This window comes from Sinocyclocheilus grahami, unplaced genomic scaffold, assembly GCF_001515645.1.
Source record: "Sinocyclocheilus grahami isolate Dianchi unplaced genomic scaffold, SAMN03320097.WGS_v1.1 scaffold734.1, whole genome shotgun sequence".
Taxonomy (NCBI): Eukaryota; Metazoa; Chordata; class Actinopteri; order Cypriniformes; family Cyprinidae; genus Sinocyclocheilus; species Sinocyclocheilus grahami.
In genome coordinates this window covers 325,851-352,024 of record NW_015505913.1, presented here as the reverse complement: position 1 = coordinate 352,024, position 26,174 = coordinate 325,851, and the positions used below count along the sequence as shown (strand labels likewise).

The 26,174-nt window shown below is 38.6% G+C and overlaps 3 protein-coding genes across 3 annotated transcripts; 2 read left to right on the top strand and 1 right to left on the bottom strand.

The window, feature by feature from the left end:
• The first annotated feature begins 2,372 nt into the window (after positions 1–2,372).
• On the top strand, positions 2,373–6,231 carry LOC107560594 (protein NLRC3-like). The gene is made up of 2 exons (XM_016244819.1): positions 2,373–2,628; positions 4,409–6,231. The coding sequence occupies exons 1-2, from the start codon at positions 2,373–2,375 to the stop codon at positions 6,229–6,231; spliced, it is 2,079 nt and encodes a 692-aa protein (XP_016100305.1).
• Positions 6,232–10,484: 4,253 nt separating this feature from the next.
• LOC107560601 (stonustoxin subunit beta-like) lies at positions 10,485–11,476 on the top strand. The gene is made up of 2 exons (XM_016244825.1): positions 10,485–10,506; positions 10,862–11,476. The coding sequence occupies exons 1-2, from the start codon at positions 10,485–10,487 to the stop codon at positions 11,389–11,391; spliced, it is 552 nt and encodes a 183-aa protein (XP_016100311.1). The 3' UTR covers positions 11,392–11,476.
• A 4,978-nt stretch (positions 11,477–16,454) lies between these two features.
• Positions 16,455–17,888, bottom strand: LOC107560598 (microfibril-associated glycoprotein 4-like). The gene is made up of 5 exons (XM_016244822.1): positions 17,842–17,888; positions 17,551–17,760; positions 17,380–17,476; positions 17,125–17,292; positions 16,455–17,045 (listed from the first exon to the last, which is right to left on the bottom strand). The coding sequence occupies exons 1-5, from the start codon at positions 17,845–17,847 to the stop codon at positions 16,792–16,794; spliced, it is 735 nt and encodes a 244-aa protein (XP_016100308.1). The 5' UTR covers positions 17,848–17,888; the 3' UTR covers positions 16,455–16,791.
• Between the last annotated feature and the right edge of the window lie 8,286 nt (positions 17,889–26,174).

Sequence of the window (26,174 nt, the reverse complement as noted above, 5' to 3'; positions counted from 1 at the left end):
GTGGGAGGAGCTTCTGCTCAAGATAACAGTTCAGAGGAAGTACAAGAAACATCTACAAGTATTATTATTTAAGGTGACTTAGTAACTACTTCGAAGGAAAATTTGGAGTTTTGTTAGTAAGAACCAAGAATGGAGGCAGTCGGCAGATTTCTTTGTGTAATCAACCATTTCTCATTTGAACTGATGCAAAATGTACATTATACAGTATATTTCATGCTTGAAAGCGTACATTGAGCTGATTTGTAATCTTTGTTTTTAAATGCTGTGTTCAGAGTGTCCAGCGAATGCACCCATGAGTTCTGTTAAATTAGTATCTAACTCTGTCCTGAGAGAGCTGGACCTGAGTAACGCTGACCTGACTGGGCGCAGATACTCTTAGGCTGATAAATCAGTTGATGTTCAGTGGTGATTCCTTTAGTCAGGTGGTCTGATTACAATATCTCTTCATCCCAATAGAAGAAGAAATGACATACCTGTCGGGCAAAGCTCCTTCTCACACACAGGCGGACTCACCTGTCAGCATCACAAGACTGACTAATACGCCTAATATACTGACGGATGAATCTATTGTAATGCCTTTAAAAATGTTTTTTTTTTGCTATGATCCTGACTTTTTTTTGTTTTATTATTTTCGCTTTTCACTCAACTTATTTAGCCAGTGCATTTACTCATTATATTTAACTTAAAATGTCTTATGCCCTGTAAAAAAAAAAAAACATAAAAAAGATTGTAATTTTAAAAGCTTTCTAACTTTTTCTCAAACATTCCCTTGTGTGTCTGTGTGTGTTCGTCATGCTGAAAGATGTCTGGACAGGGAGGAAGGAGGACTTTGGACGCCTTGGCCGAGTTATGACCTCACATCTTGATTATAAAAGACTAAGTTGATTGTTGATTCAAATTCTGATCCCATGGATCAATCTCTCTGAGGCTGGATGCGCGAAGCTGATTACACCATAGATTTATTGTGCTTTATTCTTTAGTATACGACATAATTCAATCGTTTTTATCTTATACTTGAAGTTTAATTTCCCTTGACTTTTTTGGTTAAATTAAAAGGATTTGCAACAAAAAACTGCCTGCCGAGGCGTTGGATTTAAACGTTTTAAGACCTTGAGCACGAGCATACAACTAGGACTGCAGATTCATCTGTGGTGAGTTTTTTTATTTTAGATGCTTATAATTCAAGTGCATATTCAACTTACTCTGAAGATATGGCTAAAGGTGTTAAGATACACACCCCAAAACAACTTCTGACATTGGTTTCTAGTACAAAGGTTGCGTATGTTTTACAGTCTTGCTTTGTCTAAAGTCCATGTGAAGTGACGGTCCACTGCATGTAATTTATGATGCTGCGTTGCACTGGTGTTTGTTCTTTTACTCATGAGTGCTGTTTAATGCTGAGTAGGGGCATCTGCAGGTTTCACGGGACAGAAGGGAGTTTTGTTTTTCTAAAAACAAATGCTTGCATTAAAAAAAGTCCTTTCTGTTCCAGTATGACTCTGTCTCGCTTCAGCATCATTGACATTTTGTCTATTTTGTTGTTGCGTTTGTCGCAGAAGGAAGGTGCTTTTCCTTGCTTTCACAAACAACTGAAAAACATTGTTTTACGGAAGTCCCATGTCTCATTTCTTCCTTCCAGTACTCAGCAATTCAAAAGTTCAGACCAAATGATCTTTAAGAGCAACCGCAATAACGAGTGTACAACTGATGTACACCCAACAGCTAGCGAATACCCATAATGCACTGTGAGGGTCATGCCAAATGAATTCCCGTGTCTCGCCAGAAGATGGCGCCTGCAGCTGAGTTATCCATCCAAGGAGGGAATGGGGGTAATTCCCAACACAGCTACATTGCACATTTGGCTACTTCACTTTTCTTCCACACACAAGACTGTTTGCATCCCTCTGCTATTCTGTTTGGTGTCCGTGTTTGTGTGTGTTAATGTGGGATTGATTATTGTTTACTGGAAAAGAACATGATAAATCCATCTATAATGTACCGCAGGGACTCATGTTGACTAAGTGTTCATAAGGAGCAAGTTGCAGCTGGCAGTCACTGCATGTGAAGCTGGTCTTTAGTAATCTCGAAGCAGAACATGAAACTCTGAAACATTAGTTTAATTGCACTGTCACTCATGGCCTGATCTCATCGCAGCAAACATTTGACACACTGGAGCACAAAACCACTCATGAGGGTCAATTTTTAGAAATAGAGATGTATGCATCATCTGAAAGGGGGAAAATAATCTTTCCATTGATGTATGGTTTGTTAGGATAGGACAATATTTGGCCGAGATACAACTATTTGAAAATCTGGAGTGAAACTACTTCAGATCTTGTTCTTGTCCCGCAGAAGTGAATCATTGAAGGACGATGGCATCTGTTAAAGAGCTGCTCGTGAACTCACTGAAGGATCTAGTAAAAGCTGATCTGAGGGAGTTTCAGTGGCACTTGAAGAATCATGAGTGTGTTTCAGCTTCTGCGATGGACAAAGCAGATGTCTTAGACACAGTGGATAAGATGGTGGCATGTTTTGGAGCAGAAGAAGCTGTGAAGATCACGGTGAACATCCTGAAGAAGATGAACCAGAACCTTCTGGCTGAAGAGTTAGAGAACGAACACAAGCAAGGTGACTAAAAGTCCAATTATATATTTGATCATTAACAGAGTGGCTTCGGTAGTGTAAAGACTGAAGTAATAGTTGAGTTTCAGCTTAAACGTTCCTCTTTGCTTTGTCAATGCGTTTGAGTGATTTATGTCACTGCATTGTCGTTTTGTTTCATCTCTCTCAAGCAGTTCAGGCTCAGGGCAATATAGAGGTTTCTGCCACCGTTGGAGCTGCTTCAGAACAGATCTGGGGTAAATAATGATCACGTTATTATTATGGCCGTTGATTTAACATGTTAATTTAATTAATAATGCATTAATAATTAATGCATTTAACGCACCCGTCCCACCCCAGACCTACATATGTCATCTTACATTTCATACAGTTGATTGGTGGCACAATATTGTTTGTTTTAGCTCAATTTTCAATAAAAATGTTACCAATAAAGCCACAGCAGAGCTGTTGTGCATCTCCGAGCAACACAGAAGTGATTAATTTTTGAATGAACCTGGGTTCTGAATGAATCGGGCAAACCAGTGATGAAATGGCCCATTCATAAAGAGAGCCGTTTACTTCATTCCTGAATGCATCAGCCCTTTGAATGAATCAAATGAATGAATGACTTACAATGACTTACTCAGTAACACATTTACTGCCACCTACTGGCAGTTTTAGTTTCATGTTTACAGTATTATTAAAAAGATATTTTGAAGAATGTTGGTAACCAAACTGTTTTCAACAATGCATTGTATGAACAAAAAATACTGAGACATTTCTCAAGTGTGATTTGTTTAAATTTATCTTTGCATCTGTTTCTTATGTAAATAATAATTATATATTTGTTAAAAAAATTATTACACTATCTCAGTTAAAAACATAAAAACTGAGGCATAAATTACTGAAATGTAATTTTTTCTTGACCTGGTAAGAACTTTACACGTTAACACACTCTGCTAACTTAGATAATTTAGGAATGTCAACTGAGTGTGGAATCATGGGAGTTGTGGTCTTCATCCCCACAGCCGATGCAATCTGACGGGACTCGGCAGAAATCATGTTCATGGATGAGCTAAGGATTTATTAAAGTAGTAGTATGAAGCAGGGTGAGGCTGAAAGCCGTCGAAGCGAAACGAGGCGCTGAACGAGCGTGATACACGGCTGGAAAGCAGCAGAGCTTTTATTATGCCACAGTCGAGCGCTTCCGCTGCTTCCGGTCGTGCGTATGTGGGGTAAAGCAGCGGGGCTTTTATTATGCCACAGTCGAGCGCTTCCGCTTCTTCCGGTCGTGCGTATGTGGGGTAAAGCAGTGGAGCTTTTATAATGCCACAGTCGAGCGCTTCCGCTGCTTCCAGTCATGTGTATGTGGGGTAAAGCAGCGCTGTTTTATCATACTAGATACATTTAGTTCTGTTATAATGCTACTCTGTGCGGTCGTCACCGGTCTATTAAAACACACAACATATTAAAGCGTCTTTGGTGTTTCCATGTTTTCTACAAAACAAAACCGGAAATCGAGGGGTTTTGACATCATTGGCAGGCGACACAATGACACTATAGACACGCTCCGTGCCACTAGTTAAAATTGCTTATTTCTCTGGATTTAAACATTCTTTGAAACATTTGGGATAATGTAAGTATTGTGCCTTTAAGTGTTGAACACAGCATTAAGATAAATAAAACACTTATTCAAGTACATTTATTTATAAAGGGCATCATAGACAAGGTTAAAATTAATTATACAGCTCAGAAGTTTGAGATATCTAACTTTTTTTGCTGTGTTTTATTTTCCTTTTTCACAAAGGCTCAACTGCAGAGGATAGTAAAGCTGGTATTCCTGATTATGGAGAGATCAGCCTCAGACTGAAGAACAGATTACAAGAGGACTATAAGCGGATATTGGTTGGTAATTCACAAACAGGTCATCAGAAATATCTGAATGATATTTACACTGATCTATTCGTGGTGGAGAATGAGACTGGAGGAATAGTGAGTGACCACGAGGTGAGACAGATTGAATTGAATATTCACCAAATTACTGTGAAGGACACCACAATCTTGTGCAATGACCTATTCAAAGTCCAGTATGATACTGGTCGGCAAAATAAAAAAGTACTAACAATGGGGATTGCAGGGGTGGGAAAGACAGTCTCTGTCAATAAATTCATTCTTGACTGGGCTGAAGAAAGAGAAAATCAAGACATACTCTTCATATTTCCACTCCCATTCCGTAGACTGAATATGATTACAAAGAACTGCAGTCTCATGGAACTGGTTAACGAATGCTTCTTTAGTGATCCTGAAGAACTGCCCTCTCTTCCTGAAGATGACGGTAAGGTCATGTTTATTTTTGATGGGCTGGATGAGTGTCACTTCCCTTTGAGATTTCATGATAGTGATGGATTTACAGATGTGCATGAACAAACAACAGTGAGTAAGATAGTTACAAACCTGATCAAAAGGCATCTGGTTCCCTCTGCTCTCATCTGGATCACGTCCAGACCAGCAGCAGCAGGTCTGATACCCCGAGACTACATTGATCAAGTGACAGAAGTGCGAGGATTTAATGATGAGCAGAAAGAGCAATACTTCATCAAAAACAGCAGTCCTGAGGTAGCTGGAAACATCATCCGTCACATCAGGAAATCCAGGAGTCTCTACATCATGTGCCACATCCCTGTCTTCTGCTGGATCTCTCTTACTGTTCTTCAGCCTCTGCTGGCTCGAGGGAGCAATGGCAAAACTCCCACAACTCTCACAGAGATGTACACAAACTTCTTGCTTTCTCAGAAGGTTCAGATGGAAAAAAAATACAGTGATAATCCTGAACTTAAGTTCAAAGCCAGGTCTTTTGATCAGATTGTTCTAAAGCTTGGGAAATTGGCCTTTCAACAGCTGGAGAAAGGAAATCTGATTTTCTACAAAGAAGATCTTGAGGAGTGCGGACTAGATGTCAGTGAAGGGTCAGTGTTATCTGGGTTATGCACTCAGATCTTTCAGACGGAAAAGGTTGTTTCAGCCAGAAACATTTACAGCTTTGTACATCTCAGTGTCCAGGAGTTCCTTGCTGCTCTCTATGTGTTTCTGATTTACAAAGATGAGAAATCAAACCTATTTCTTCAAACCTGGAGAAAGACACTATCATGGAAACTGTCTAATAAGCAGCTGTTTCATCTTCTGAAGTCTGCAGTCAACAAGGCTTTACAAAGCAAGAACGGACACCTGGACCTTTTCCTCCGGTTCCTGCTGGGTCTCTCACTGGAGTCCAATCAGAGTGACCTGAAGGAACTGCTGCCAGAACTGAAACTGAGTACCGCGAACATTAAAGACATCGTTGACTATATCAAACAGACAATAGAGAAGGAGAAATCAGTGGAGAGGACCATCAACCTGTTCTACTGTCTGAGTGAACTGAAATATGACTTTGTCAAGGACATTCAGAAGAATCTGAGCTCAGGAAATCTTTCGGCACAGAATCTCTCCTCTGCTCAGTGGTCGGCTCTGGTGTTTGTGCTACTGATGTCAGAAGTGACTCAAGATAAGTTGGAACTGCAGAAATACAAAAGATCTGAAGAAGCACTGATGAGAATGCTGCCCGTGATCACAAACACCAGAAGGGCACTGTAAGAATATTTTTTAAATGTTTTCATGTATATACATAATTATTCTTTCTAATCGAGTGGTAATATTACATTTCATTAAGTGACGCTCTCCATCAGACAAGTAAATCTTAGATTATAAATCCTGTCTGATGCACATTATAACATTATTTGTCTTGTTTTCCACACAGGCTACAATCCTGTAATCTCACTGTTGAGTGTTGTGAGAGTTTGTCATCAGTGTTACAGTCCTCCATCCTGAGAGAGCTGGATCTGAGTAACAATGACCTGCAGGATTCAGGAGTGAAGCTGCTCTCTGATGGACTGAAGAGTCCAAACTGTCAGCTGGAGATACTGAGGTAATTAATAATACAGTGCTGTCTTTTATAATGATGTACCGAACAATGATTATCTACTACCTTTAAAATTATTTTAAACAGTAGTACTGCAGTGCAGCTACATTTAAAGGTTTTGATGTTCCAGATTACTAGCACTGTAACAGAGTTGTATATGTTTGTGTCACATTTTGCTCTCTGTTCCTTGTGCTTTTGTTTTCTTTCTATTTCCTGGTCCGTCTTCATTAGTCTCCTTTTTTTCAGCTGTGTCTAATTAACACCTGTGTATATAGGACTTGTTGTTTCTTCCATTCATTGTCTGGTGTTGTTCCTTTATGGATGTTCCGCTGGCATGTTCAGTTCTGTTCCTTGTGCCCTGTTCCTTGATTCCTGAGTAGGTTTTGTGTTGTTATATTCTAATAAACTGCTTGCTATTGTATTTTACGCTCCCTCAAACTCTGAGTTCATCAGCGTGAGTTTGAGATTGCCGAAAATACTTGGCATTACCGTAACTTTCAATGCAAGATATTTAGAAAAACTATCAGGATGCTGATAATAATTAAGAAAAGGAGTCTGTTGGGAAATGAAATGGAAAAACTAATCACTTGTTCAATCACTCAGGCACATTGTCCTTCATCTATGCATTTCAAAGTGTTTGATATTTTGGAAGTGTATGCATTGTTTTTGTCCACATATGGGGACAGAACAACATCAGAGAGTCTTACTCGTCTCCGGAAATAAAGAAACAGGCGGTTAACTCATCACAGACCCCTCTCACCCAGGACACAGCCTATTTTCACTTCTACCCTCAGGCAGACTCTACAGTCAGATCTGATTCAACCATGCTGGGGGATAAACTGAAGCATGTGTGTGTGTGAGGGCATATTATTCAGTGAGTCAGAAGATAAATGATAAATGAAAACACAATCTTCTTACAACTATTGCAGTAACATATGTACTGTATGATCCTTGCAGGCAGGGCCAGCTCACACAAAACATAATTTCACCTTTGTGTCTGTGGCTTTTGAGCAGATTTTACATTGATTTCTATAAAGAGAATAAGTGTAGTACCAGTCAGAAATTTGGACACACCTAATCAATCTTTGTTAATACTAGTTTCCACTTTGTAAAGGGGTCATATGATGCGATTTCCATTTTTCCTTTCTCTTTGGAGTGTTACAAGCTCTTGGTGCATAAAGAAGATCTGTAAAGTTGCAAAGACTAAAGTCTCAAATCCAAAGAGATATTCTTTATAAAAGTTAAGAGTCAGCCACACCTACCTAAAACAGCTCGTTCTAACACGCCCCCACATGTCTACATCACTATGTGGGAAGATTTGCATAATGCCGCCCAAATGTCCAAAGAAAGAAGGCGTAACTTTTATTCTCGCTGTAGTATTGTTGCCGCCGCCATGTCGTGAAGGCGCTGTGTGTTTCGGTGTAAAAGCACAACTACTTTGTTTGGTCTTCCAAAAGAGGACGATATCTGCTTCGTCATGCCTAGAGCTGATCCGTGCTGGTCGCTGAGGAAATACATCAACTTCACGCTGTGGATCGCCAGATCGGCTTTCACCGTGGATGAAGTGGAGTCCAGCCTGGGGTCGTCACATGTGGTTGCTGCAAGCCCGCCGGACGCTCCTTCGTCAAATCCGCCGGCCGTTCCTCACTCTAGCCCGCTGTGTGTGACGCTGTGTTTCGTTGTGAAAGCGAAACTACTTTGTTTGGCCTTCCAAAAGAGGACACGACTAGAAATCAGTGGTTAAGTTGTATTTACAACACTGTTCCAGAACACTTCAACCCAAATATTCAGATGTGTGCAGCACATTTTGCGGAGGATGAGGACTGTTTCCTGGGAGAGTAGCCTACAATGCTGGTGTCTGTTTCTATAAAGTGGGGCTGTTTCAACTTTGCGAGGACAGTCTGGCGCTTCTGAATCACAGCCTGTAAGTACGTTTTTTATATTTAAAGAATTTGCCACTGACGATTCAAACGCGAGTTTTGGGCAGTGTAGAGTAGCGCTTGTTGTTTGTCATTTCTCTGATCACAAATGCAGACAGGGTTTTATGTTATCGCGCCGCGACGCGTAAAAAGACAATATAAGTCATTATAATCAGTAATTATGTCCCACTGAATGCAACAAATGCCTGGTTTATAATGGGTTTTAATGGTTTTGTCTCGTCGCTCCGGCCGGACAGGGCATCATCACAGTATGGTGAGGGGCGTAACATTTCCGTCACACGCTTGAGGTATTCGGCCAATCACAACGCACTGGATAGCTGGCCAATCAGAGCACACCTCGCTTTTCAGAACGATGAGCTTTGTAAAAATCTACACGTTTCAGAAAGGCGGGGCATAGAGGAGAAACAATAATGTACAGTATGTGGAAAATAATGTGTTTTTTTAACCTTAAACCGCATAAACACATTGCATTACACCAAATACACCAAATAATGTTCTTTTTAGCAACATCATATGACCCTTTTATCTAAACAAATCAAAACAAATCAAATTAAATCCTAAACAAATCAAATTAACTGTAGAATTTGAATTCCTTAAAGTAGCAGATTTTGCCTTTACACTGTGTATTACCTAGATGTGATGCAACAAGTGATGTATCTGTCTACACTGAGCACGAACATAGATTATAACGGCAATCAATCATAACTTTTATTCTTTTATTTTTAGGATAAATAATTAAAGAAAGTATTGTAAATTTAACTCTGCAGCCAAATCTTTCTTAATATAATTCAGGCCACTAATATAGGTATAAGTGTTTGTACTTGATATTTGTAATGTGACCAATAATGTGATCTGACTTTTGATGTGTGTCTGTAGATGATCTGTCTCTGTGTGTCTGTAGGTTATCAGGCTGTATGGTGACAGAGGAAGGTTGTGGTCATTTGTCTTCAGCGCTGAGTTCAAACCCCTCACACCTGAGAGAGCTGGATCTGAGCTACAATCACCCAGGACCATCAGGAGTCCAGCTGCTCAAACACAAACTGGAGGATCCAAACTATAAACTGCAGATACTCAGGTATGTTTGGCAGTAAAACATTGTACAGTATACTAACTAATTTGTTATACACTGCTCAAAAAAAAGAAAGGTAACACTTAATTATCACAGTATACCACAAAGTCAGTTCAACTTCGGGGATATCAATCTGTCCAGTTAGGAAGTATAAGTGACTGTGAATTAGTTTCACCTGCTTCAGTACAAATGAAAGTGACAACAGGTGCACTGGAGAGGCGACAAACAAGACAACAAAAGGGAATGATTTTGCATAGACAATTGATCTCTCAGTGTTTCTGCAGTAAATGTCAATGCTGCTTGTTTTCAATCTTCACTTATCAGAAACTGGAAGTGTTGATATATTAAGTTAATTAAATTAAGCTGCCTGGTTGGGAACGGCTGGTTTATGAATAGGGTCATGTTTATGGCTAGTCTGGATTTAACAGTCCAGTCCAAATAAATTACAACCAGTAGCACAGATAAATACAGGAAAACAGACAGGCATTTTGACAAAACTTTGTGTGTATTTGCTCGCAAAGACTCGCTACTCGTGTGCTGTCTGAGAGGTGGCTTTCTTTGTCCGTGCACAGAAACTCACATCACGCGAGTACGGATTTGAGTTCTCTTTCACGGCGTATTGCGATTGAATGGCTTAAAATCACTTGAATGTTTAAACTAACAAGACTTCACAAGGGTCTAGAACTGCCCCTTGTGTACACCATTCAGATTACTCTTCACAAAACCACTATTTATTTCTTAATTAGTGCCAAACTACTGACTGATCAAGTCTAAGAGCAATGTTCATTTTAATCTATGACAATGGAAGAAAAGATGCAGCTACTACTTGTGATGAATGTCCTGATAATGAACGTGAGAGATACAGTTCAGATGTGTGTGTTTGTGTGTTTATAGTGTTGATCACGGAGGAGTGATCAGAATGTCAGCAGGACTACAAAAATGTAAGTCTTCAAACACATGAAGTTGTGTTGTTGTTGTTGTTGTTGTAGATAAGTGATTCTCAAGCTTTTTTGAGGGAAACCATCCTCAACCTATCCTTAATATTTTTGTGATGAACAAATGCAATTAAGTATAATTCACTTTTAATGTCATTTGACTTGTCCAATATTCAGCCATATCATCAGTTATATTGCCTTTTTAATGGGAACATGTCATCTGTCCGAATATTATATTGTTAAACAATTATATGATATATGCTACTCAGATATTATATTCAGACCTACTGGAATTACTTAAAGGACCAATAGGGGTCAATGGACCACAGAAACAGTGTTTTATCTCTCTTCTTGTGTTCAGGGGCCTGTGATCTCACACTGGATCCAAACACAGCACACACTCGTCTCTTCCTGTCTGATGAGAAGAGGAAGATAATGCTTGTGTATGAGCATCAGCCGTATCCTGATCATCCAGAGAGATTTGAGTTCTGTGATCAGGTTCTGTGTGTTGAGAGTCTGACTGGACGCCATTACTGGGAGGCTGAATGGAGTGGGAGGTTTGCTATTATAGCAGTGTCATATAAAGGAATCAGCAGGAAAGAACGTAAAGCTTGTTGGTTTGGATACAATGATAAATCCTGGAGTCTGTGGTACTTTGATGACAGATTCACTATCCGTCACAATAATAAGAAAACTTACATACCTGCCCCTTCATCCTCTACTAGAGCCGGAGTGTATGTGGACTGGTCTGCTGGCACTCTGTCCTTCTACAGCATCTCTGACACACACACACTCACACACTTACACACATTCAACACCACATTCACCGAACCCCTTTATGCTGGATTTGGGGTTCATTATGATTCTTCACTGTCTCTGTGTCAGATTTGAGTACACACATTGTTGGGACTGATGTGGTTTACTTGTGGGTGTGACACTAAGCCAACAGTTGGCTGTCTGGCAACAAAAGGCCATCACTGAGCAGTTTTCACGGTGTGTCCTGCACCATTGGCACTAGTTGGACCCGGTTGGCGACTTTTTGATTGTTGAATCCACATTGGGCAGTTGGTGAAAAACATCATTCAGATTGACTGTTCAGTTCAGAGAATCAGTGCATGAGAAGAAAAATAAATAAATATCAAACAAGGAAGTAAGTCAAGTGGTCTCACACATCTTACTTGGCTGTCTGGAATGAAGAGAGTGATCATGTTCCATTATATTGACACACATCTGATATTTTCTTAACTGTTTGTGTTCACCTAAGACCTAACCGACTGTTTTCAAGGATACTTGCCAAAAACAGGTATTTTGACATCATTTTATATGTATTTGTCCAGTCAAGCGTGAAAAGATGTGAAAGAGAACTTGTTTTGGTGTTTGCAAGTACTGAATTTAGTTATTTTGCATTATCTTGAATGCTCTAAAATCACTTGAAAGTTGATAAACTTTCGTGATGATGCAGAAGTGGCCTGATCAACCAATCACATCTTTCATGCTGACCTCAGCTATCAGGCAGTCCTTATTATCAAGCCCTGCTGTTAGTTGATGTGGCATTGGGCATAAATCATATTGCAGTGTTTCTTAATTTGTTTTCAGTTACTGTAGTATCTTGTGTGTTTTGGGATCAGCAAAATGGTGAATTCATGGGAAGAATGAAAATAAACCAGTCTCATACGCCCAAGATGAGTTCTGCTTTCTGATCATAATGCTTTTTAACAGCAGCAGTTTCAGGGCTCTTGTTTTAAAGGGAATATCAGATGCTCATTTTCCACAAGTTGGTATGATTCCTTAGGTTCTTAATGAAATATCTGTAACATACTTCGGTTAAAATTCCTCAATGGTCATGTAAAACAACACCATTTTACCTTGTTAAAAACAGCTCTGTTCACAGCGACTCGTTTCAGTGTATGTCTCTTTAAATGCTAATGAACTCTGTTCACCCCGCCCCTCTCTTCCATGGAAGAGGAAAGGCAATTTGCAAGTAATCATAAAAGACTTAAACTACTTCAGTCTGTGTGCATTGAATTTATTTAATACACAAGTTTCACAATTTGAGTTGAATTACTGAAATAAATGAACTTTTCCACAACATTCTAATTTATTGAGATGCACCTGTATATAAAGTGTGAGACTTACTTCTTCTGGAGGTGCAGCTGGATCACGAGCACGTGGGTATGGATCCATCTTGCGTTTGAACTTTTTAGCAAAACCTGCCTTGAATTGTGGCTCGTTCAGAAAGCAGTCTGGAGTAAAAATTATTTGCGCAGACATAAACAAATTTAGGTGTATTCGGTGGCGCATTACCATCAAAAACAAAACGAATCCACTGCATCCTCAGTGGCTCTGACGTCTGGAGAAAATGACTTATATTAAATTTTACATCCATCTTCAAAACACCTGCACTGCATACGAGTCATTAGCCCCTTTCACACACGTTTACACATTCCAATACAACATCTGTAGTAACTGGATTACTGAATTCTGTTTTCAGCAGACATGGAAACCCTGAATGTCTGGTAACTGATAATGGACCGCAACTTACCTCTCTTTACTGCTTTCTTGGATTAACAGAATATCACACACACTAAGATGTCTGTATACCATCCTGCAGCCAGTGATGCTGTGGAAAGATCCAATAAGTTTCTTAAGGACTGTGCAAATGGCCATTCTCCAGAAGCGACCATGGAAACAAGCAGATTTTGAATTTTTGCAGACCTATCATTCTACCCCACATGCAACGACTGTTGAATTTAACTGTTGTATGGTAGAAAAATTAGATCCAAACTTACTGTGTTACACCTCACTCCAGTAACACACGGGACAAGGTAGTCAGACGAGTGTCGATTCGTCAGAATAGAATGAAGCGATACTCTGATGTGACACGAGGGGCTCGGGTGCTTACATTTCAGGTGGGAATTGACTGCGTGTTCAGAAACCAACACATGTTCCCAAAGGACATTCAAAGTTCACACAGCCTGTGGAAATAAAGAAACAACAAGTAGGTCCAAGCACGTACAGATTGGCGTATGGACGACTGTGGCATTCTTCTCTCTTATCCTTGGTCCCAGTGTTTGGTTTGAATTACTGAATGTATGTATGTAAATAAATTGAATATGGAGACTGAATATAATCACTGCTATGCTGTTGTTTCAAAGGAACTTTGTTATAATATGGTGAAAGCTTTTGCATGTGTGTTCATATTGAAGTTATTAACTGTTTGAGTAATTGGTACTGAGTGAAATTGTTTACGTAACGGGGGAGATGTGGTGTCCTGTTATTCAATGTTATGCTTACTGAGGCCACAAGGGAGAACTAGCACGGTTCAGGATAAGTAGGAAGGGATGAGAGTTAGAAGAGAAGTAGAGTGATGAGCGCCAGATGTATGTGTGTTAAGAATTGTTAATAAATGAGCTATGTGACTTGTTCAACTTCTGGCTTCATATTGCTACCTGAAATACAACAGAGGAACTGTATATGTTTTTGTTAACAAAAGTGTGAAATGATAGAGGAGGGGTCAGAAAAAAGATGAGACTGAATGAACTTGTGTATAAAGTTCCAGTATGATTACTTTAGGTTAATTTGTGTTCATAAATTAACAAAAGATACAAAACATGATGTAAAATGTGGACTTTTGCTGTCAAATAAATTAGAATGTCTGTGTTAAGAACAGTACATGTTGTTCATTTACATATATAGGGTTGTATTTATAGGGAAAGATTATCGGTTTGTGAGCAGTTGAACTGAATTCCTCGTTTACGGTTTCTGATGTCTATTGTGAAAATGAAAAAAATTCACATCAACACATAAAGCCTATCATTGCTGCAGTTTACTGTTGATTTGTTTCCATTCTGTATCTAAATAAGTGACCCAAAACAACGGAAATGTTACGCCCCTCACCATACTGTGATGCCGTGTCCGGCCGGAGTGACGAGACAAACACATTAAAACCCATTATAAACGAGGCATTTGTTGTATCCAGTGGGGACATAATTACTGATTATAATGACTTATACTGTCTTTTTATGCGTTACGTAGCATCGTGCCGCGTAAACATAAAACCATGTCTGCATTTGTGATCGGAGAAATGACAAACAACAAGCGCTACTCTACACTGCTCAAAACTCACGTTTGAATCATCAGTGGATAATTCTTTAAATATAAAAACATACTTGCAGGCTGTGAGTCAGAAGCACCAGACTGTCCTTGCAAAGTTGGAACTGCCCCACTTTATAGAAACAGCCTTTGTGCCACAGACGCAGTGAAGGCTACTGGTTCAAGAAACTGTCCTCCATAAAATGCGCTGCACACATCTGAATATTTGGGTTGAAGTGTTCTGGAACAGTGTTGTAAATACAACTTAACCACTGATTTCTAGTCGTGTCCATTTTTGGAAGACCAAACAAAGTAGTTTGCTTTCGCAACGAAACACACAGCGTCTTCACAACATGACGGGGGCAGCAACAATACTACAGCGAGAATAAAAGCTACGCCTTCTTTCTTTGCGTGAACATTTGGGTGGCGTTATGCAAATCTTCCCACATAGTGATGTAGATATGTGGGGGCGTGTCAGAACGAGCCGTTTTAGGTAGGCGTGGCTGACTGAAATGCAGCTCACTGGAAATGCATTGAGACCATGCGGTCACTAAATAGATTGTTAAAGGCAGTTTCAAAGTAAATTTAGGACATTTCGTTGCTGTTTGTTGTTTTATTTTTGTATAATTTTTGTTTTTTGCTGTTTTAGTAGCTGGCTGAAAAGGAGCGCAAGCTCAGTTACGTATATTTACACATTTATATAGCATATTTTGTTTTTATGCTTGGCCTATATGCGTTTGCATAATTAACATTAAGTTGTTTATCATTGATGCTAGTGTAACCCGCACAAGGTTACTGGAGTGCAACTCTCTACTGTGCCTGTGGGTGGCGCGTACACCCCAGGGAATTACTATTTTAAAAAAAACACGCCTTTCCTCCGGTGAAGACGCTACTAGAAAGCAACAAGGTCTGATTGAAAGCTGTGAGAGAGAGAGTTAAGCTGCATGACAGCGAGCTTCTCAAGATACCTCCGATTGGTTTTAGAAAGGGATAGACCATCTGAATCTGACCCTGGTGGTCAGTGGCGAGCCAACCGCAGAAGTGAACGGACCAAGAGCCTGGTGTGGCCAGCCGTGCTGGCATCTTTGGAACCATTATCATCCTGTGCCTTCATTTGAAATACAGATAAGAACACACATAAACCTACCCGGGTAGTGAAAAGAACGTACATACTCCAAGACACACGGGGGGGGGTTGATTTTGTTTTGTTTATTTTTTGAAGTCTAATAAAAAGCAGATTAAGCTCTGCATCCTTGAGTCCTTCTTCATCCCTTGCCTCAACTGACAATAAGTAACATTAAAAGATATATCTGCACACCATATTTTTCCCAAATTATTATACATCATAGTATTATCAAACTTATTTTACATTTATTTTGTTTGTGAAATCCGTACTAAGACTCTGACATATATCAGTGACATGTCAGTGATGTGTAATTTGTATATTACACATACAAAGACATTTAAGTTGTTTTTATAATTATATATGAGACAAATGTCAAAATATGTATTATACATACATGAACATATAAAATAAATGGGATACAGTTATATGTCAATATATGGAATTGTTCCCATTTCTAATAGGTTTCATATGTTTTTACATTATATGAGCATTTATGTTTTTCATCTATATGAGCATATTAGCACATTTCATATATGAGACATATATATCAAAATATGTATTACACATACATAAACATATAATAAATGGGATAAATGTATATGCCAATATATGGAATTGTTCCAATTTCTAATAGGTGTCATATATGTTTTCACTTTATATGACCATATAGTACATATTTTGATATTTCATATATGCACATATATTACATTACCGTATGGGTAATAAGAACACTTTCTGAGTTTTTAATGCTCCTTTTATTATTGGTTTCTCAGCAGCTCTGGTTCCACTGAATTTCTCATTTAGTGTTTCTGGTGTCTGTTGTGGAGATAAACACATCTGACATAATGATTTCAGTGCAGGAGTTTATTGAAAATGTATGAATTGTTGATTCATTTCAGTTACACATTAAAAGAAGAGACCCAAAACAAAGAACAATTCATAAACAGACATACGTTTATGATAGTGATTTTCCTACGTGATTTACTAAGTTACACAGCTCATAGAAAAGAGGAAACAATTAAACATTAAATTGATTGTTTTGTTGTTTATTTCCGAGAAGAACTGTAATGTTTCTAAGGCACACGTTTGATCTTCATGCTGATGGATTTCATTCCGACAGCGTAACCCTTCCATGATGACCAAACATTTCCAATGGCGTAATGGGTGCCATCTTCTCCCCATAAATACACACCGTTGGGGTTTGTATTGTGACAGGCTGAGTACCAAAATCCCCCGAGAAACTGTTTGGCACAGTTATTTTCATAGACATCTTGGTCTTTGTCGAAGGTGGAGAACTTGTATCCATTATGGCCAGATAAAGAGTCGCCTGCAGAGAAGAAGAGGGTCACTGAGGACAATAACTCAATGGAAATGTGTTTTCTTGAGTATAAATGAAAGCGTCCTACCTGCTCCTCCATCAGTGAATCCTGAAACATGTAGCTGATATCCATCGGTTTCACAATCCACAGAGAAGGACGAGTACAGAGCGAACACTTTATTTCCTCCAAAGTCCTCCAGATCCACTCTCAGCATGTACTTGTTCTTACGTGTCAGCTGGTACATGTTCTCCAGCCCTGATCATACACACACATGAAGAACACCTTCAACCAAACACTGGACGTGAACATCCACACAAACACACACACGCTGTGAGATCTTACCCAGCCAGTATTCTCCCTCCACATTCCCAAATCCTCTCTTGTACTGATTCCACGGCCGATAGAAATTCACACTGCCGTCCATTCTCCTCTGAATCACCTGTGATGGGTTTATAGAGAATATATGATTCATAATGAATGTGCTGATGTGTGTTTAATGATCTAAAGTCGTACCGTCCATCCTCCTTTATCTTCCGCTTTCCCATCTGAGATTATCTGACAGTAAACCCAGACAGGAATGTCTCCTGCTGGATAGATGGAGTAAACCCCACTGACTGTTTCTCCTGCTTTATGAAGGTCAGAGCAGTCGACTGGCCAGTCTTCATCATGACTGCATCCGCTCACCAGAGCAACAGAGAGAAGAGCCACCAAAGACACCAGCATCTACACGAGACACAGAGAGAGAAAGAGATGAACATCACACTGAAAACATCTCTAGGAATGTAGAGTTATTGATGAACTTACTGCCATCTTCTCAATCTCTCCTCAGTAGATCACAGCAGAGATCAGTTTTATCTAGACAAAAATAATAGAAACATTTCATATTATATGCCATGTGTCTGTTTTCTCAAAGTTGTATAAATTTCTGAATATTCTGTAAGGAAAATCATGAATAAAGCAGTAACTCACCGTGTGTGTTCTTCAGTCTGACACAAACACTCTTTATATCTGTCAGATTCTCAGACTCCTCCTCTGCATCTTTATGTAAATGTCCTCTATGAATCTCTAGATGTCTAGCTACAAGATTAAGTTCATGTTACTGGTAGTTTATGTTTAAAAAAAAACAATAAACAAATGAAAATTAAATATTGGTGTCTGTTTTTAGGTGTCCTGTTGGCAAAGGCTATTTACACTCTCTCGCACACCATCGCTCATACGAAGGTCAAAACAGCCATGACAATTTTCAGTTTATTTTTTAAGTGTAAATTGCCTCTGCCACACTCGCTCAGCCTGGCTACTTGCACTCAGATTCTCTTGCTGAGCTGGACAAATACAATATATGATAGCAAACCCAGCTAACAATATATGTTTTAAAAAACGTTTTGCAAACCTTTCCTACGAAGACAGGAAGCAAAGTAAAAGAGAGAGGAACAGGATCAGGAAAGGTCCACGAGCTTGGACTCAAGCTCGGGACGCCCAAAGCACAACACTGCTACATGTCAGTGTGCTGCCCACGAAGCTATCATTTTTTTAAAGATGTTTTAAAAATTAGTTTTTTTCTTGGTTTTGCGAATGTTAATTGAACATTCCATTTCATTCTTCTGCAAACATTGTGAGAATGTTACTTTTGAATGCTCTCTGAATGTTCTGAAACAAGAAGTAACATTTAAAAAATGTTAGATGAACATCCAACTAAACATTAAATATTTCACACTGTTGAATTTTCTTTCAGTGTTTTTGTTTTTGTACATTTATTTTGAACATGTCTTGTGTAATTTGAGAGGGAAACATGAATACTTAATCATTAGCACAGTAAGGCTTACGATGTTCTTCTGAAACACATCCTGGTTTAAAAGCATCACTCTATTACTCTGGTTACACCACCAAATTAAAGAAAGGAATGTAAAAAGAAGAGTTTTCCAGCTTTAGAAAGGTTATTTTCATTGCTGTTGTAGTAGATGTTTAGTCAGGTTGTGATCGAGGGATGGATTCACAGTAAATTCTGAAGAAATAATAGTTTGTTCTCGTTGTATGTTGTGCAAGTGCTATTTGTCCTCTGTGGGTTTTGGTCTTGAATGTGTTCTTGTGAAAAGCTAAAGAGCTACAGGTCACATGACCTCCAGCGTTGTGTGTGAACATGTCAGACCTGCATTTATTCTTATATTGGTTTTTTGGGTGTCAACAACAGCTCAAAGTAATCAATTTGTCAAGAGTTGTATAAAAACAAATAAATGGCCATGTAGACACAAATACAGACATGTCAGCCTGTTTACCCCTCAAACATCAGATCTACTGAAGAACAAACCATTGAGGATGTAATTTGAACACGTCATGTAGTGTTGTGGATTTTTCTTGGGTGCGGCCAATGAAGTGGAGAAGCAGAGTTCCAGATGTCAAAATAAGACTTTATTTAACAAAGAAACAAAGCCGGGAAGACAGTCACAGCATTCCAAATCATTCCAAAGTCTTTGTTTGTCAGCTCATATTATATACCCTTTGTTCTCTCCAAATTTGGTCATTTTCTGTTTTTTCTTTGTTCCGGTTATTTTTTATTGGTTATAGATACCTGATTTGCCACAATTGTTTCCAACCCTTTTGGCCTTGTTTTTTAATGGTGGAATGTGGTCCGATCAGCCCTTTTTAAAAAAAGGCTTTTATTTCATTGGTTGGTAGTGGTCACATGAGGAGGTGTGCGTCAAATCCATCCACCTGCTCCTGATAATATTAGATTATTTCAAGTTCATGTTTACTGTCTAATGATAGGTCCACTGTCTAATGAAAAGACCATTATACGTTCATCATTCCCAATATTACATCCAGGGTTAACATAATTCAGCATATTAATTTATATATTGATTACTTTCATTTTCACATAATACTTCAATAAAATTACACAATAGTATTTTGAAAGGAAAACATGGATCTAGGAAACATGTCTGTTAAACAGTACATTGCACATTAAGATTAATTTCCCTAAAGACACAAACTTCCTCTTAGAACATATTATATTGTCATATAAACTTTATATCACATCTAAAATACATTTAGTGTGATTGCATTTCATTGGACTGCATCTGTTTCAATTTCCTCTAGTTGCCAGCATATTTTCCCAGCTTTGTCCACTAACTCGTACTGGTTCAGTCAAGGCTTGAAGATAAGTCAAGCAGTTTCTAAATGATAACTTCTAACCAGAAAACACAATCGTGCGATCGCTTTCCTGTAGACCAATTTCAGTGTTTGCAAACAGTGATGGCGTTTTTTGTGGGCGGAGTCTATCTGGTGGCAGAAAATGGTAGTTTTTAGGGTAGCAGTCTATGCAAGCCATGGAATAAAAGAATAAAAAAGGTAATTTTGAGTTTATATTTCAAAATTCTTACTTTTTTTCTTACAATTCCGAGATTATATCTCACACTTCTGATAAGAAAAATCAACTCGTCATTCTCTCTTTCCCCCTCTGCTCAGAATCTAGGAGTTTATAATCCCACACTTCTGGCTTTTTTTTCCTCAGAATTGACAAACTCGCAATTGTTGAGTTGAATCAAGTTATAAAGTTTGAACTAGGAGATATAAACTTGCATTTGCAAAAAGCAAAAAAAAAAAAGAGTCAGAATTGTGATATAAAATAGGTAAATGTTATGTAAAATGTTATAGGTTTAAATAATATTTCATGCTTTAACTGTAGGGCTAATACAATATGTCCCCTATGTGAATATTATATAGACCTACTGTTTAAATCAAAGGTATGCTTTAAAAGTAGAGTAATCATAGCAGGTTTCATCCATAGTCTCGCCGTTTAAACGTCTGTGTTCAGCTTCAAATGGCGTCTTTGACAACAGTATTCTATAAAAATCATTTGCATTCTGATTCTGACATCGAAAGGCACAACAATATGTTTTTTCTCTTATTCCATGGATTTTACCCGTTTCCCTCCACTTGTTCCGAGTGTTTTTCTGCCACCACAATGCGCTCGCAGCTGCAAGTGACGTCTACTCCAAATTGGCCTATGCATACTGGCTCAGTGAGGCCAGGGGGTGGAGGGGAAGGGGCACAGTAACTCGTTTGGGGTTTTCCCTGGTTCCCAGTACTGAAAACAATCCAGCATCGGTCGCTCCAGTCCAGCAGGAGGCAGAAATGCGTCATATGTTGTGCACAAAAGCTATATTAAAAAAAAAAAAAGGGTCAATTCCGATTTTGCTGTGACAATCTGGCGCTTCTGAATCGGCGACTGTAAGTATGTTTTGTTATTAGTTGAAGTATTTGCTATTGACTGTTCAAATGTGGAGTTTTGCGCAGCGCAGAGTAACGCATCGTGTGTGTGAGTGTGTGTGTGTGTGTGTGTGTGTGTGTGTGTGAGTGTGTGTGTGTGTGTGAGTGTGTGTGTGTGTGTGTGTGTGTGTGTGTGTGTGTGTGTGTGAGTGTGTGTGTGTGTGTGTGTGTGTGTGTGTGTGAGGGGAACAGGGTCACATCACAGGAGAGTGAACTGTCTGTCAGAAATATAGCACGTCAGCTGACTTAACCGCGCGGCTTGTGTACTGCATCATCACTGTGTCTGTCATGCGACTCTGTTGCACTTTCTGGCTTGAACTGATGGTAAAACTAACGACATTATTAACTTAGTCTTGATATTTAATTTGAAAGATGAAGCTGGCGATTATGGTAAGGGGCGTTACATTTCCGACGCGTGCTTGTGGTGTTCGGCCAATCACAATGCACTGGGTCAGCTGGCCAATTAGAGCAGACTGCGCTTGTCAAAGGAGGGGCTTTGTAGAAAACGAAGCGTTTGAGAGAGGCGGGGCATAGAGGACCTACAATAATGTACAGTATTTGAACAATAATGTGTTTTTTGAACATTAAAGCATGTCAACATATTGCATGCTTTAATGTTTTATTCCATGTTTCATTGGAAAAGGAATCCTGGTAGTGAGAGACAAAGAGGAATTGGAGGGGAAAATAAAAACGAAGGGGATGGGGTCAAATTGAATTTGTTCCTGATGAAATACAAAGCACTATAGTTGAGCATGTTCTTCTGCATGGACTGACCCTGAGGGAAGTTGCTCTACAGCTCATCTACAAGGTTTCAATACTACTTACACAATACACATACAATATAATTACAGTAAACAGCAGCAGTACTTCAGATGAGAGAACTTTCATTATTCTATGTACAGTAAATACTGTAGCACACGTTGTACACCCCCAGACAACACTGAGCAAATTGGAACGTGTGCAAACAGGTGAAATGTGTTAAAAGTTTTGAGAAACGTGTCTTTGTTTCAAGAACTGTATGAATGGTTTGGAAAATTGGGCCAAATGTATCAGTTATAGTGTGTTAGCAATCGAGAAAAACTGTATTTATGTATTTACAGTAACTGACAGTATATTCCAATGTGTGTTTACTGTATATTCTGTTGTTTGCTTTTTGAACTCTTCTCTTCTAGTGCCTTTCATCTTCTGTAAGATCTCTTCACAGTAGTGTAATGAATGTAAACTTTTCTTAAAGTTTATTGCTGAATTTGACTGTATCTGCATCCCTCTATTTATGTCGTATACTGTAACAGACATTGACTAGCAAAAGGATTTCTGTTTCCCAAAAGAAGGTTTTTGTAACAGTGTTTTGAACTGATCTCTAGGCAGGAAAATAGTCTGTGTATTTAACAGGGTTGTGTGTCATCTGAGGCCAAAGTTTGAGTCTGACAAAAGAGAACATGTTTTTGACTAAAGTATTGGATTTTGAGCTGGAAGTTTGAAGTTTGCACGAGTTGGTGTGTTGTTTTGAGATTGTGTTTATAGTTGTGAGAAAATGGTGAATTGTTTCCTGAATTGTGTGTTAGCAATCGAGAAAAACTGTAAGCATATAATGCTATTATTGTGTGCTTCTAATTGTATAGCAATAGTTTGAACAGGACCCTTTTCTATTCTAACAGGTGAAATGTGTTAAAAGTTTTGAGAAACGTGTCTTTGTTTCAAGAACTGTATGAATGGTTTGGAAAATTGGGCCAAATGTATCAGTTATAGTGTGTTAGCAATCGAGAAAAACTGTATTTATGTATTTACAGTAACTGACAGTATATTCCAATGTGTGTTTACTGTATATTCTGTTGTTTGCTTTTTGAACTCTTCTCTTCTAGTGCCTTTCATCTTCTGTAAGATCTCTTCACAGTAGTGTAATGAATGTAAACTTTTCTTAAAGTTTATTGCTGAATTTGACTGTATCTGCATCCCTCTATTTATGTCGTATACTGTAACAGACATTGACTAGCAAAAGGATTTCTGTTTCCCAAAAGGAGGTTTTTGTAACAGTGTTTTGAACTGATCTCTAGGCAGGAAAATAGTCTGTGTATTTAACAGGGTTGTGTGTCATCTGAGGCCAAAGTTTGAGTCTGACAAAAGAGAACATGTTTTTGACTAAAGTATTGGATTTTGAGCTGGAAGTTTGAAGTTTGCACGAGTTGGTGTGTTGTTTTGAGATTGTGTTTATAGTTGTGAGAAAATGGTGAATTGTTTCCTGAATTGTGTGTTAGCAATCGAGAAAAACTGTAAGCATATAATGCTATTATTGTGTGCTTCTAATTGTATAGCAATAGTTTGAACAGGACCCTTTTCTATTCTAACACAACAATGCCTCTGTGTATAAGGCAAGGTAAAAAAAAAAATAGACTGATTCAGTCAGTGTGGAAGTCCTGAAGTGACTTTAAATGCAGACCTTGAGCCAAAAACTCATCACCAAACACCAGTGACTTGTACATATGCGTACAGTCATTTTAGACACTTCCAAAACTGGAAATACAATTTTTAAATACATGAATTACAATTAGAAGCACACAATTCTCTAGAATAGCATTATATGCTTAAACATTAAGATTTGTACTCATGGAAATTACTAAAATAGTCAAACCTGTTCATTATAAGGGGGTGTCCCAATACTTTGGACAATATAGTGTATGTTTGGTGCGGTAGGGGGCCCAACTTCATATTCTTTCATAGGGCCCAAAATTGCTAGCGGCGCCCCTGATGACATGTGATATATGACAGTAGCATCATTCACATGATGATTTCAATTTAAAACATGAACCATATATTATACAACAGGTGAACTGTATTTCTGAGCAGCGTTCATACTTAGTCCAGCATCACTGAGTGATTTCACTGTTTGTACACTATTACAGACCAGAGTGTGAGTTGTGTTTCTGTGCCTGTCATTTTTCTCATAGACTTTGAAAATATTTTCATCTATTCAGTAAAAGTATATGAACTAAACATTACTCAACATTAACTGTTTGTTAAAAGAACTATCGAATAATTATAAATATTATACTCACAGTTGTCCTGATGTGCAGAATGTCAGCATGAATATGAAGATCAGACAGTGTTTGTCTGATATTTACTTGAGTGATTCCCAAGAAATCTGTCAAGAACGTCCATGTTTTAAGTAAATGAAACGTGACATTACTTAGATTAAATTTCCCCCATATACTCTATTTATGTACTGTTTACTATACTAATAATATTTTAAAACAGGCCTAAACTACGGTGGCCGAGAAGTGCAAAACAAATCACAATTCTGAAAACAAAATAACAAATTACAAACGCAAATGCAAGTCTAAAAAACAAAATAACAAATCAGAAAGCACAACAACAATTCAGAAAACATTATAACAAGTCAGAAAACACAACGACAAATCAGACAAACCGGAAGAGGTAGGTATAGTTTGAGACAGCGCCATTGGTTTGGGATTACTCTCCGCTGATTGGACGAGACATCTGTCAATCACCGTATACAGAGAAGAACCAGCCGAAGAACAGCAGAGTCCTGCTAGAAAGTGCGGAGATGGTATTAAAGTAGCTCAGTTTAAATGTATTGTATGAATTGCTCTTACTCTGGAATAAAAAATACGGGGTGTCTATTTACATTTAGTTAAAAGTGGCTGTATATCATCAGCTGCAGCGGCGCAGTTGGATAAGTCAAGTCAAGTCAAGTCTGCTTTATTGTCAATTCTTCCACATGTACAGCACATACACACAGAGAATTGAAATTGCGTTACTCTCAGACCCTTGGTGCATACAGATAACATAAATACAGATTAAATACAAAATACAACTATACAAATATACAAATAAGGTCAAATGTAAAAATATATATATAAAGCACAAGGCATATGGCAGATAGAGTGCAAACCAGTAAAGTAAACAACAGTGAAGAAATAGTGATTGTAGTGCAAAAAACCACACAGTGATGCAGCTGGTCAGGATGCTCTCGATGGTGCCTCTGTAGAAGGTGCACATGATGGGGGCCGGGGCTCTGGCTCTTCTCAGTTTGCGGAGGAAGTGGAGACGCTGCTGTGCTTTCTTGGCCAGTGCTGCGGTGTTGTCAGTCCAGGAGAGATCCTCTGTGATGTGCACACCCAGGAACTTGGTGCTGCTCACCCTCTCCACAGTCACACCATTGACAAGTAAGTGTGTGCCCTTGGCTTTTTGATGCGATCGACCCGGGTTCGATCCGCCTTTTGCCAAACTTTTTTTCCTCCCTTTTTAAATCTCGTATTAGCAATAGATTCTATTTACACTGAGTGAAAATAGCAGCATTTTTAGCAATATGCTATTTACACTAAGTGCAAATATCTATTTACACTATGTTAAAATAGCAGGATTTCTACTATCAAGTATACTACTTGTTGCAAATAGTGGCAATTATCTGCACTTCAGTATTGTAGTACATTATAAAACAGTATGCAATAATAACGTATTGAGTGTAAATTATAATTTAAATTATTAAATGGATGCCACCTTATTGGCACAATAAAGCCCTCCCTACACCTACCCTAACCCTACCCATACTTTATTTTCAACTTTTTGATTATTTCCTTTATTTTTATTAAAAATAAATGCCTTTACGATGTGATACGAGATTTGAAAAGGGAGAAAAAAAAAGTTCGGCAAAAGCGGGATCGAACTCGGGTCGATCGCATCAAAAAGCCAACGACACGCACTTATCCATCTGCGCCGCTGCAGCTGATGATATACAGCCACTTTTAACTAAATGTAAATAGACACCCCATATCTATTATTCCATAGTAAGGGCAATTCATACAATACATTTAAACTGAGCTACTTTAATACCATCTCCGAACTTTCTACCA